Source organism: Saccopteryx bilineata, chromosome X, assembly GCF_036850765.1.
Source record: "Saccopteryx bilineata isolate mSacBil1 chromosome X, mSacBil1_pri_phased_curated, whole genome shotgun sequence".
NCBI lineage: Eukaryota > Metazoa > Chordata > Mammalia > Chiroptera > Emballonuridae > Saccopteryx > Saccopteryx bilineata.
Window position 1 is genome coordinate 100,859,607 of NC_089502.1, and position 13,272 is coordinate 100,872,878.

The following is a 13,272-nucleotide window of genomic DNA, read 5'->3' on the forward strand; positions in this document are numbered from 1 at the left end:
AATGAACAAGTTAGCCCAGGCACTGAGGATGGTTCCATGGCCTTGCTTCAGGTGCTAAAATAGCTCAGTTGCTGAGCAACAGAGCAGTGGCTTCAGATGGGAAGAACATCAGCCCTAGACAGGGGTTGCCAAGTGGATCCTGGTTGGGGCACACGTGGGAGTCTGTCTCTCCACCTCCCTGCCTCTCACTTGATTTAAAAATATATATATACAATATAACTAATATAGCATGGTCACCACCAATCAGAACTGATGTCAGCTGTCAACTATTATAGCTGTATTGGTGTATCCTATAAAGGGGGCAGTACAACTTGGCATTTGGCATCATTGATTGAATACTATGGGAATAAGAAATATGCAAACCAGAGAGTAAATTGGATGCTACTTGTTGCCACTGGGCTAACACTACCTTTCTTATGGTAGGTAAAATTAGGCCCAACCATCTCTCTTCTTGAAACTCCAGGCCTTGAGCTCCAGGCCTCCTCCAACTAAGATCTGGCCCCAAATAAGTAGGTAACCCAAATTTTAGGAGGTCCTGACCCTACATGTGGCCCTTTTGTATCCTTTGCTCAGCACTAAAACTACTTTTTAAAAGCATCTCTTAAATATCTGGCAGTGGGTAAAGTCATGGGACAGCACATTTAACATCACATATTCTAATCTAGACCTATTTATCAAGAGGGAAATTAAGACAGCCTAAAGCTCAGGTTTCAGTGACAGGTATTGCCTTAACAGGTTACCTGGGATGAGGAAGGGTCAAAGCCAAGTTTTTTTCCATTGACTTGCCATTTCTCATCTACACTAGTGTGGTAGGTGGCTATCAGGGCTAGCTCTCAGATGATGAAATATGCTATGGGATTCTCCTATCAGCCACTCTGGACCTATAACAGCTAATACTTATTTTCCCTTCCACTCTATCCATCAGTTTCTTGATATATCATTTGCCCAGTTTCTCCATGCAGCCTACGGCTCTGGTTCTTTCCTTTTCATCCCATTTCCTATTTAGTTATTACTACAATACTTCCTTCATCTTTCCCTTGCCCCATTACCTCAATGGGAGTACAGGAAGCTGCAACTACCTCATTACCACTGTCTTGGTCATAAAACACATCTTTCAGGATGTTGATGCTGTCGTTTACAGAATCCATGAGAACAGATACATGTTGGTGGACCTTGCTCAGGTTAGTAAGTCTGTAATAAAATAAAGACAGATGAGTCTGGAGTTCTGAAGAACTTCTGGACTGGGGTGCTGGTGAGGGTTAGAATAAGAATAGAAAGTCTTGGGTATCCAAATTGGTACCATCCTGCTATCTCTATTTTTCTCTAGGTAGCCACCTGTGCTAAAAAAATTTCTATTCTAGGTATTCACCTTTGTCCTTTCTTATCTCACCTGTATTAGATACTAGGTGATTCTGGAGAGTGAAGACCAGTACAGGGATGAGTCCTGTTGGGTCTGGGGAAGCAGGAAAAAATCAACATTCGTCTCTGGGTCTAATTGGAAAGGTCTAAGCTGGCTTATTGCTGAGCACAAAGACCATTTCCTGTCTGGACTTTAGGGTTTCTGCCGATCTTTAGAGCTTTGAGTAAGACTCCTTTCTGAGACCAAGTTCCCCAGTAGCTAATTGACACAATTGGCTTCTTCCTCTCCCTTGTTAGGATTCTCAGCCCTGTGTTGGGCTAGTTCCACTTACCTGCTGATGAGGTTTTCTGCAAGCTGAACTAAATGCTGCATCTGGGCAGACTCCTCCTCAGAGAGGTTATCTTGAGATTCCTTGGAATCCAACTGAGGTTGAGAGGCAGCTTGAATTTCAGTATGCTTGCACTCCCACCTTTTCATTGAGTTTTCAAAGTCCTGGAGATAAACACAGTGGCAGATCCTAATGATTGCTGTAGTTAAGAAGGCATGTGACAGATATGTTTGAGTCTGATATTTCTGGGTATAGTGGGTAAAGGAAAAACGGGACCCCATTCATTCCCTCATACACCCACCTATACACCTATATACTTATCCATTGTTTTCTTAAATATATCTTCTGTACCAGGCACTTTTTAGTTTTTGCTGCTATTGTTACTATGCTGAGTCTTGGGACAATATGATTCAATCAGATAGATGCCTGCTTTCCAGAAATTCCTATTTGAGGGCACTAACATCAATAAGACAGTGGGGCATCTTTCATGCTCCCTTCTTTGCAAAATCTAGGCACTATATTATGATAGATTTTAGAGCCAAAAATATTTAATTTAATTTGGAATCATCCTTCTATCATTTACAGGCTGTAAGGCCTTTACCAAATTATATAACTTCTCTAGTACTCATTTTCTTTACTGGTAAAATGTATATATAACCTGATTTCAAGTTATACTATTGAGCCATGATAATCAAAACAGCATGGTATTGGAAGAAAAACCAACATACAGTCCAATGGAACAGAATCGAGAGCCCAGAAATAAAACCACATATATATATATAGACAAATCATTTTTGACAAAGGAGCCAAAAAACACAATGGAGAAAAGAAAGCCTCTTCAATAAATGGTGCTGGGAAAATGGGAAAGCCACATGCAACAGAATGAAACTTCACAACAGTTTATAACTCTGCACAAAAAATTCAAAATGGATCAAAGATCTAAATATAAGACCTGAAACTATAAATTACATAGAAAAAACCATAGGTACTGAGCTGATGGACCTTGGCTGTAGAAAACACTTTATGAATTGAACCTTAAAGGCAAGAGAAGTTGCCTGATTGTTGGTGGTGCAGTGAATAGAGCGTTGAACTGGGATGCCGAAGACCCAGGTTCGAGACCTCGAGGTCGCTAGTTTGAGCATGGGCTCATCTGGTTTGAGCAAAGCTCACCAGCTTGGACCCAAGGTTGCTGGCTTGAGCAAGGAGTTACTCAGTCTGCTGAAGGCCCACAGTCAAGGCACATATGAGAAAGCAATCAATGAACAACTAAGGTGTCGCAATGAAAAACTGATGATTGATGCTTCTCATCTCTCTTTGTTCCTGCCTGTCTGTCCCTATCTATCCCTCTCTCTGACTCTCTCTCTGTCTCTGTAAAAAATAAAAAATAAAATAAAGGCAAGGGAAGTAAAGGCAACAATAAAAGAATGGGACTATATTAATCTAAAAAGCTTCTTCACAATAAAAAAAATCTAGAATAAAACAAAAAGGCAGCCAACCAAATGGGAGATGACTCTTGCAAACACATCTCCAAAATATATCAAGGGTTCAGAAAGCTCAGCAACAAATGAGCAAACAATCCAGTTAAAAAATAAGAAGAGAACCTGAACAGACACTTCTCCAATGAAGACATACAAAGTACAAATAGATATATATGAAAAGGTGCTCATCTTTGCTAGGTATTAGAGAAATGCAAATAAAAACCACAATGAGATACCACCTCACACCTGTTAGATCAACTTTTAACAATAAGACATGCGATGGAGAGGTAGTGGAGAAAAAGGAACCCTCATTCACCGCTAGTGAGAATGTAAAATGGTACAGCCATTATGGAAGAAAGTATGGTGTTTCCTCAAAAAACTATGAATAGAAGTACCATATAACCCAACAATCCTCTACTGGATATCTACCCAAAATATTAGTATGGAAAGACACATGCAATCCCATGTTTATTGCAGCTTTATTCACTGTGGCCAAGACATGAAAACAACCAATGTGTCTCTCAATAGAGGACTGGATAAAGGAAGAAGTGGTACATATATACAATGGAATACTACTCAGTCATAAGAAAAGATGACATATCACAATTTATGACATGGATGGGCCTTGAGAACATTATATTGAGTGAAATAAATAAATCAGAAAAAGCTAAAAACTATATGATTTCGCACATTGGTGGGGTATAAAACTGAGATGTATGGATATAGATAAAATGGAAGTGATTACCAGGAGGAATGGGGGTGGGTGGGTGGAGTAAAGATGGACAAATATGATGACGGAAAATGATTTGACTTGGAGTGATGGGCACACAACACAGTCAACAGTCAAATGCTACAGAAATGTTTACTTGAAATCTATGTACTGTTATTCACCAGTGTCACCCCATTGCATTTAATTTTCTCAATAAAAAAAATGAAAAAGAATGTTTCAAGGGGCTTCTTTACAAATGCAAGTTTCTATGAACTACCCATCCTCATTCTGATTCACTGGGTCTTTGTGTAGGCCCCAGAAATGTGCAGTTCTAGTAAGCACCCAAGGCAACTTTGATGCAAGTAGCCAGCAAACATCCCTTTGAGGAATTCTGCTTTACTGGAAGTATTCAGTACTCAGGAAATGTTGTAGATGAGACAATTTAGGATCCCAGGACAAACCTTTCATTTCTTACCAGATTTCTTGTCAGCATCTGGGCAGCATTCTTGTATCTAATCTTGATAAGGCCTGGTCTCTGAACCCAAGCCTCACCATCTACTTGCACTGGGATACCTTCTTCACCATCAATGGTTATCATGACTTCACGGCACTGCCAGAGAAGAGGAGGAAGAATGGTGCAGAAAAATGAGGCAACTACTGTAGACCAATCTGATAATCCCACAGTCATGGCTATAATGTGTATCTGAAGCAAGACTAGCAAGGCTGTAACCCGACTATCTCAGAGATGAAACAGGTGCTACCTATGGGCTTTTTGCTCCTTCAGTCCCTACCACCTCAGTCTGCAACCTTAGCCAGTACCCTGTTGTCCACCAGATAAGCCCATCCCTCCATCCTGACATTCTTATACCCAGTTAATTCTTGGGAAAACTTCATATCGTGGGTTGTAACCACAGAGCTCAGTCCCATTTTGGTGGCCACACAGTCCCTGCCTACCTGGGCGATGCGATGATGATGCAGATTGATGATACGGGACATTGCCATTTGTATGGAACCAAAGATTGCCACCACCTCCAGCTTCCCATCATCTATTGCAGGAGCTTCATATTCCTGAGGAAGAAGAACCCTGTCACATATCCTTTTGAGAAACCATACCTTGTCTACCACAAGCAGGTATGCTTTAAAGCAGGGGTCCCCAAACTTTTTACACAGGGGGCCAGTTCACTGTCACTCAGACCATTGGAGGGCCGGACTATAAAAAAAAAAAATGAACAAATCCCTATGCACACTGCACATATCTTATTTTAAAGTAAAAAAACAAAACGGGAACAAATACAATATTTAAAATAAAGAACAAGTAAATTTAAATCAACAAACTGACCAGTATTTCAGTGGGGACTATGCTCCTCTCACTGACCACCAGTGAAAAAGGTGCCCCTTCCGGAAGTGCGGTGGGGGCCGGATAAATGGCCTCAGGGGGCCGCATGCAGCCCACAGGCCGTAGTTTGGGGACCCCTGCTTTAAAGCCTCCTATTAAGCATTTTTCTAACTCATGAAGAGTAGAGTAATTCATATCAAAAGGGAAAAGATGATGTCAGGGAGCCAATCTGGGAAAAGGGCCCTGATATCATAACTCTTAGTTCCTTTTGAGATCAGAGCTCTGACATGGTCCCATTCCTGTCCAGTCTAGCATCATAACTGCCCAGGGCCAGTCCCATTGGCCTTATGGGCTTCTTGGGTGAGCTCAGAGGAAAAGAGTCATGGTTGATTTCCCACACAAGATTTTATAGACAGACCTCCTTAGAGAAAAGAGAATGGCCTGACTAACCATTCAAGGATCTGTCAGACCTGAGGAATGCAACATTCAAAGTCTAGGCAACAGCTAGGAATTGATCCGATCCTGAGATCTTTAGTTGATTCTTCTTTTCTGTGCTCTGAAATGCTAATTGCCTTTTTTTGGACAGAGACAGAGAGAGTCAAAGAGAGAGATATAGGGACAGACAGACAAGAAGGGAGAGAGATGAGAAGCATCAATTCTTCATTGCAGCTGCTTAGTTGTTCAGTGATTGCTTTCTCATGTGCCTTGGCTGGGAGACTACAGCAGAGCAAATGACCACTTGCTCAAGCCAGAGACCTTGAGCTCTAGCCAGTAACCTTGGGCTTCAAGCCAGTGACCTTTGGGCTCAAGCCAATGACCATGGGGTTATGTCTATGATCCCACACTCAAGCCAGTGACCCCTTGCTCAAGCTGGTGAGCCCGTGCTCAAGCAGGCAACTTTAGGGTTTCAAACCTGGGTCCTCCACATCACAGTCCAATGCTCTATCATCCACTGCATCACTGCCTGGTCAGGCGCTAATTGCCTTTAAAAAAAAAACTGCTTATCCAGCTGTCACTAAAAAAGGTTCCCAACACAGCTCCTCTTGCCCTCATTGTCTACTTTCTACTCTAGTCAGTCCAGCTCTTCTTTTTGAGAGACTTTAGAAGGACTCCTTCTCCTTCCCTGTTCCTTGTTCCATACTTACCATGGTTTCTGTGCTGCTTCCCCAGAAGTTGATGCCTCCGGCATAGCTGGTAATGTTGAGCACTACAATGCCTTGCAGGTTTGGCAAAGAGATGGCTTCTCCATCACACTGAAAGACATAAATGTGGAAGGACATTTACAGAAATCGGGGAAGGGCTCTGTCCTCTCTTTGTGCTTTAATTTTCTCATCCGTAAAATAGAAATCTAACTTCATGCCTTTCTCCCATGCACTGTGAGTGAGGATCAAAGTTAAAGCTTGGGAAGAACCAAGAATATAAGGAAAAGTTGATTCCCAAGGTCACAGGATTTCTTTTTTCTATGCCCAGGAAGAATTACCCTGTTTTCTACTAACCTCCAGGTGCACTCGTTCTTCCAGTTTCTTGTAAGAGCGCTGCAAAAGTTCCTTGCTCCCCAAAAGACCATACCACATCTTGTTCTTAAGGCGGCTACTACAGGGAGATAAAAATAGAGAAAGGTAGTCACAGGGTAAATAATATAAAAATAAATGGCCTGACCAGGCAGTGGCGCAGTGGATAGAGCATCTGACTGAGACGCAGGGGACCCAGGTTTGAAACTCCGAGGTTGCCGGCTTGAGCATGGGCTCATCTGGTTTGAACATAGCTCACCAGCTTAAACCCAAGGTCAATGGCTTGAGCAAGAGACCAGTCAGTCTGCTGTAGCTCCCTGGTCAAGGCACATATGATAAAGCAATCAATGAACAACTAAGGTGCCACAACGAAGAATTGATGCTTCTCATTTCTCTTACTTCTTGTCTGTCTGTCCCTATCTGTCCCTCTCTCTGTCTGTTACAAAAAAAGATAAATCGACGAGAAAAAGCAAAAGGGGATGCCATTTTATTCCTCAAGAGCCTTCATGTATAGCAGAATCATATTGAATGGTTACTGGACATAAGAGGGGATTCTAGAATAGTGTAACTGGTATTCTCATTCAAATACCTGCTGAAATGGTTTCCTGGGCCCCCTTGAAGGTTCAGCATCCCATTTATATGTTTTCTTTGCTGCTGAAATTGATCCAAATTTGGAAGAGATAGCCAATATTCAAAAAGTAATGATCATAAAAAGCTGTGAGAATAGCTGGCTGGTAGACACCAGCTACTCTGGAAAGTGCCACACTAGGAGTTTAAGATTTCAACTGCTTGAAATCACATACTCATTTGACTCTTATACTGCAATCTCTTTGAATCATAACTTTTCTGACAAAGTGGAGGAGTTTTATAAGATCTGTCTATCAAACGTTTAATTCAATGCTATAGAGCTTAGAGCTAAGTTTATTAGGTAGATTGTAGAGGAGGAGCCAATGGAGAGAATAAGAGACAAGCAAGGATATTATGAGACTTGGTCTGGAGGTGGAAAATACAGGGTCCTATTGATTGTACAATCTCTGCTAAGAAGAGGCAGGGGGATTATAGTAACTAGAAAGGCTGGCTAAAATTTTTGTGAATTTTTATTTTTATTTATTTATTTAAATAAATACTAGGGTACTAGGGTGACATTGATTAATAAGATTATATAGGTTTCAAGTGTGCAATTATATGTTTGTTGCATTATGTGCCCACCACCCCAAATCAAATCTTCTGTCACCATATATTTGACCCCCATTACCTATCCCACTCCCCTTCCCTCTGGTAACCATCAGACTGTTGTCTGTGTCTATGAGTTTTTATTTTTAAAGTAAAGCCACAAAAATGTACCACTTTAGGTCATGAGTTTTGAAATATAAGAAGGCTAACACAGAATTATGTGGACTCTTTAAAACCACAAGTTCTTTGAGTACTTAAGTTTTCCTGTGTATAAAAATAGGAGTTTAGTTATATAGAAATGCAAAATACCTAGAACAACCAGGACAATCTTAAAAGGAACAAAACTAAAGGACTTTCATCTCCCAATTTCATAAATAAACTATAAAGCTATAGTTATCAAAATAGTGTGGCATTTGCATAAGTTAAACACATAGATCAATAGAATAGAAATGAGAAAAAAAACCCATACATTTATGGTCTTTTGATTGACAAATGTGCCAACACCATTCATTGAAGGAAAGGTTAGCTTTTAAAAATGATGCTCTCCATATAATCTCTAGATCTATCCATCTGTTGCAAAACATTGGACGTCCTTCTTTTTTTGGAAATGATTATGCTAAATGAAATAAGCCAGTCAGAAAGACAAGTACTATATGATTTCACTTATATGTGGAATTTAATGAACAAAATAAACTAACAAACAAAAAAGAAACAGGCTCATAGTTATAGAGAACAAATTGACAACTGTCAGAGGGGAGAAATTTTGGGGGACTAAATGAAAAAGGTGAAGGGATTAAAAAAAGAAAGAACTTATAAACACAAACAGTGTGAGAATTATAGAAGAAAAAGGGGGTGGTGGAGTTGGAGGAGGGTAGAGAGAAATAGGTGGTAATCGAGGGAGATTAGACTTGGGGTGGTAAACACATAGTGAAATATATAGATGATGTCTCATACAATTATGCACCTGAAACCTGTATAATTTTATTAACCAATGTCACTCCAATAAATTCAATGAAAATTAAAAAAGAAATTAAAATAACAAATGGTGCTGTTATATATGTATACATGTGCAAAAAGATAAACTTAGACCCTTACTTCATACCATACACAAAAACTAACTCAAAACAGATTATAGACTTAAATTTAGGAGCTAAACAAAAAAAATTTTTAAGTAAACTTAGGAGCAACTTTTAAGACCTTGGGTTAGGCGAAAATTTCTGTGAGACAGGATCAAAAGCATGGTTCATAAAAGAAAAAAATTGATCAATTGGATCTTATCAAAATCCAAAAGTTTTGTATTTGAAAAGATAATATTTAGAAAATGAAAAGAAAAGCAATGATAAAAAAGACAAGTAACTGGGAAAGAGTATTAAGAAACTACATGTCTAATAAAGTATTTATTCTTCAGCCAAAGCCTGCTCTGAAAAAGGTTCTGGTAGAAGGTGGTAGGGGTGGTGGTGGAGAAATGGTGTGGTTTCCATTTACCAAAGTAACTCCACAGCTGTCTAAGGATTTGGTCTGTAGTACAAAAGTACCACAAGGTGCCAAGAAGGCAACACTGGATAGAATAAAAATCTGTGGGTCCAAAGGAGCTAGGTTAGGAACACCAAGAACTAGTCAATTGATGCTTTGTACTCTTGCCAAGCAAAAACAGATCTGAAGCCACTAGTAGGAACTGTCAAGTTCTAACAGACAGAACAAAGATAATTTGTTGAACTGAGTCAATGTAGTCTGTTTTTAATAACAGTGACACAGTTAGCTGTGTTTACACAGCAATCCACAGGTCTAGACTGTGAAGGCAGTCCAAGTCCAAGATGCCAATGCACGGTCATCACAGACCAGATCAACATTTGGGTAAAGCACTAGAATAACCTTTGGGACTAATGTTTTTCTTCTAAAGGACCTCTTTCTTTCTGTTGCTTATCTGAGAGGTAGGGAATGTAAGAATATATGTAAGTATAGTTATTGTCTGTGTTTATGTAGGGAGGAGAGTGTCTTTTCCTTACTTGTATTGTCCTGGGTGTTTATCTCTTCTGGTATTGAACTCCAGAGAAATTTTAGCATCCAGTCCAATTCCAAAGTAGTTGTTCATGACGCACTTTTCTTTGAAACATCTGAAATTGCATAAGAAAAAGGAGGACAGATATTGGTACCAAAAAAAGAAACACCGTTATTATTGGGCAGCAGACTTCACACAAATGGTAAAAAAATAAAAAATTTAAAAAAATTTAAAAAAAGATGAAAGAAGGCTTCCTATACATTGGGCACAAGCCTTAATGTTTTTTTTTTTTAAGCCTTAATGCTGGTTGTTAAACATTTGGAGCATACCATTGATCAAAGCTCATTGACATGAAACCGCAGCTATGAACTTTAGCCAATGGTGAAGTAGAAGGGAGTGGGGGCTGGAGATAGGAATAAATGGAATGCTGCAGAAACTTCAATACTTGCTAACTCCCTCCTTTGGAAAACTGAAAATGGGTACAGTGTAGCTACTCAATTTTAGATAATTTTAAAAATTCATTTCTTAACTGACCCTACTACATCTCTCACATGAGATTTGCCTTCCTTAAGCACAGTACAGAAATTGGGGTCTCTAACTGGTATTCAACTGATTTTCTTAATGGAACTCAAAATGAGTGAATGGGACAGAACTTGGTTGCTGGGAATATTCCAAACCAGTAGGACTAGTGAGACATGCATCTTTAGATTTACCACCTAGTCCCCTAAATGCCCATTTATTTTTAGTACCTCCAGTCATTTATTTAATAGTAAGTTATAAAACAAGTCCTTTGAATGAACAACAGCTAATATTTATTGTTTATAATAATAATAGCAATAATACACATTCATACATATAGCAATAAAGTATGGTTGCAAAATACTGCTCAGTGTAAGTACTACTTGGCATATATAAACTCAATAAATACAACAAATCTATGTTGCAGGTTCTACAATTATTTCCACTTTACATGTGAGAAAACAGGCTCCGATTGGCTGCTGAAGGTCACACAACTAGTAAAGTATACTCAGGATTTGATTCTGGGTATCTTTAGACTAGGCTCTTAACCAGAGAAAAGAAAGCCATAAAAGATCATAGAACTAAATACTCACATAGTTTCAGGTGTAAAATGTAAGTGCTCCAAATTAAGGTTTTCTAGGTCTTCACGTTTGAGAGAAGGTATAGAAGATAAAGTGTCACGACAAGATCCTAGACACAAAAGACATCATCCTGGTTTTAGATGCCAACAAAAAACCTCCGTCATCTCTTGTATTTCACCCTATTTTCTCTGTGGGACTAAGGTCAAGCTCAATGACTCTCTTATATTAAAATTTTTTAAAAAAATATTTATTCAGCAAGGGAGGAAGGAAGAGAGAGAAAGACACTGGAGCATTGAGCTGTTCCTGTATGTGCCCTACGCAGGGATTGAACCATCAACTTTGTTGCTTAGGGACGATGCTCTAACCAACTGAGCTATCCAGTCAGGGCTCAATGACTTTCTCTTAGATAATATTCAGGATCTGCCTTCCAAAGAGGGATCATCTTGGATGGACAAGGGCTTCTATTGAGAGGACAGTAAGGTTGAGTTGCTTGCTTGTTGAAACTCAAATCTTGGGCTGGCCAGCCTTTTCAAAGGACTTAATGGTGTAATTATTTCTGAATACTAGCATAGGATCTTATAGTGTGAGTTTTCTGGAAAAGAGGAAGTGATAACTACTGAAGAGTAAGATTATGGCTAAAGGAAGATGTATGAAAACACACCTTTATTCTCTGGTCACTAGAAGACAGTGATAAAGGAGAGAATAAGAGAAGAAGAAGAAAAAGAACCTTACGTTGTCTTGGGCTTGTCTGGCTAATATCCTCTGAGTCATCTTCTGGGAAGAAAGCTAAAGTAAAGTTCTTCACTGATATAGCCTGTCGGCTTTCTTCATCCAGAACTGTAGACAAAAAGTGGAAGTAAGGAGGGAGGAAAGGGAAGGAAGAAGAAAGGAAGGGGGCAAAAAGGATGAAGGGAGGGAGAATTAAAAAAATTATTTAAAAAATTACACTTAACAGTGTGCCATTGATCAACAAGAGTACATAGGTTTGAGGTAAACATTTCTATAGAATTTGAACTGTTAAGTATGTTGTATACCCATTACCCAAAGTCAAATCATTTTTGTTACCATATATTTTGCCCTCTTTACTCCCTTCCCCTCACCCTATCTCCTGGTAACCACTTTGCTTTTATCTATGTCTATGAGTCTCAGTTTCATATCCCACCTATGTGTAAAATCATTTAGTTTATAGCTTTTTGTAATTTACTTATTTCACTCAGTATAATGTTCTCAAGGTCCACCCATGTTGTAATAAATGGCAATATGTCATCATTTCTTATGGGTGAGTGGTATTCCATTGTATAACTGAATATGTACCACATCTTTTTTATCCAGTCCTTTATTGAAGGACATTTTGGTTCCTTCCATGTCTTGGCTACTGTGAATAATGCTGTGATAAACATGAGGGTATATGTGTCTTTATGTACTAATCTTATTGAGTTTTTTGGGTAGATACCTAATAAAGGGATTGCTGAGTCATATGGTAGTTATATACTTAGTTTTTTGCGAACCACCATATTTTCTTTTATAATAGTTGTAGTAGTTTGCATTTTCACCAGCAGTGAATGAGGCTTCTTTATTCTCCAAAGTCTCTCCAACACTTGTTATTACCTGTTTTATTGATAATAGCTATCTAAAAGGTGTGAGGTGATATCTTATTGTAGTTTTGATTTGCATTTCTCTAATAGCTAATGATGCTGAGCATCTTTTCATGTATCTGTTGGCCATCTGTACGTCCTCTTGAAAGAAGTGTCTGTTTGGGTCCTCTCCTCACTTTTTTTTTTTTGTATTTTTCTGAAGTTGGAAATGGGAAGGCAGTCAGACAGACTCCCGCATGTGCCCGACTGGGACCCACCTGGCATGCTCACCAGGGGGTGATGCTCCGCCCATCTGGGGCATTGCTCTGTTGCAACCAGAGCCATTCTAGACCCTGAGGCAGAGGCCATGGAGCCATCCTCAGTGCCCGGGCCAACTCTGCTCCAATGGAGCCTTGGCTGCGGGAAGGGAAGAGGGAGACAGAAAGGAAAATGACATTGGGATTTTGACAGAGAATGTATTAAATTTGTATATATTGCTTTGGGTAATATGGCCATTTTAACTCTGTTGATTATTCCAATCCAGGAACATGGGATATTTTTCCATTTCATTCTGTCTTTTTCAATTTCTTTCAATAATGTTTTGTAATTTTCAGTATATAGATGATTCACATCCTTTGTTAAATTTATTCCTAGGTATTTAACTTCTTTGTTGCAATTGTAAAATATTTTGTTTGAGTTTATTT

General features: G+C 39.2%; 1 protein-coding gene across 1 annotated transcript in view; it reads right to left on the reverse strand.

Moving 5' to 3' along the window:
• DGKK (diacylglycerol kinase kappa) overlaps positions 1-13,272 on the reverse strand; it is a 203,834-nt gene that overhangs the window by 7,756 nt on the left and 182,806 nt on the right. Inside the window, exons 17-25 of the mRNA XM_066250504.1 lie at positions 11,727-11,831; positions 11,007-11,103; positions 9,902-10,009; positions 6,708-6,804; positions 6,357-6,464; positions 4,830-4,943; positions 4,351-4,485; positions 1,692-1,852; positions 1,050-1,191 (exon numbers count right to left, since the gene is read on the reverse strand). Coding sequence (XP_066106601.1) covers positions 1,050-1,191; positions 1,692-1,852; positions 4,351-4,485; positions 4,830-4,943; positions 6,357-6,464; positions 6,708-6,804; positions 9,902-10,009; positions 11,007-11,103; positions 11,727-11,831 — 1,067 coding nt within the window. The remainder of the gene's footprint in view (positions 1-1,049; positions 1,192-1,691; positions 1,853-4,350; positions 4,486-4,829; positions 4,944-6,356; positions 6,465-6,707; positions 6,805-9,901; positions 10,010-11,006; positions 11,104-11,726; positions 11,832-13,272) is intronic.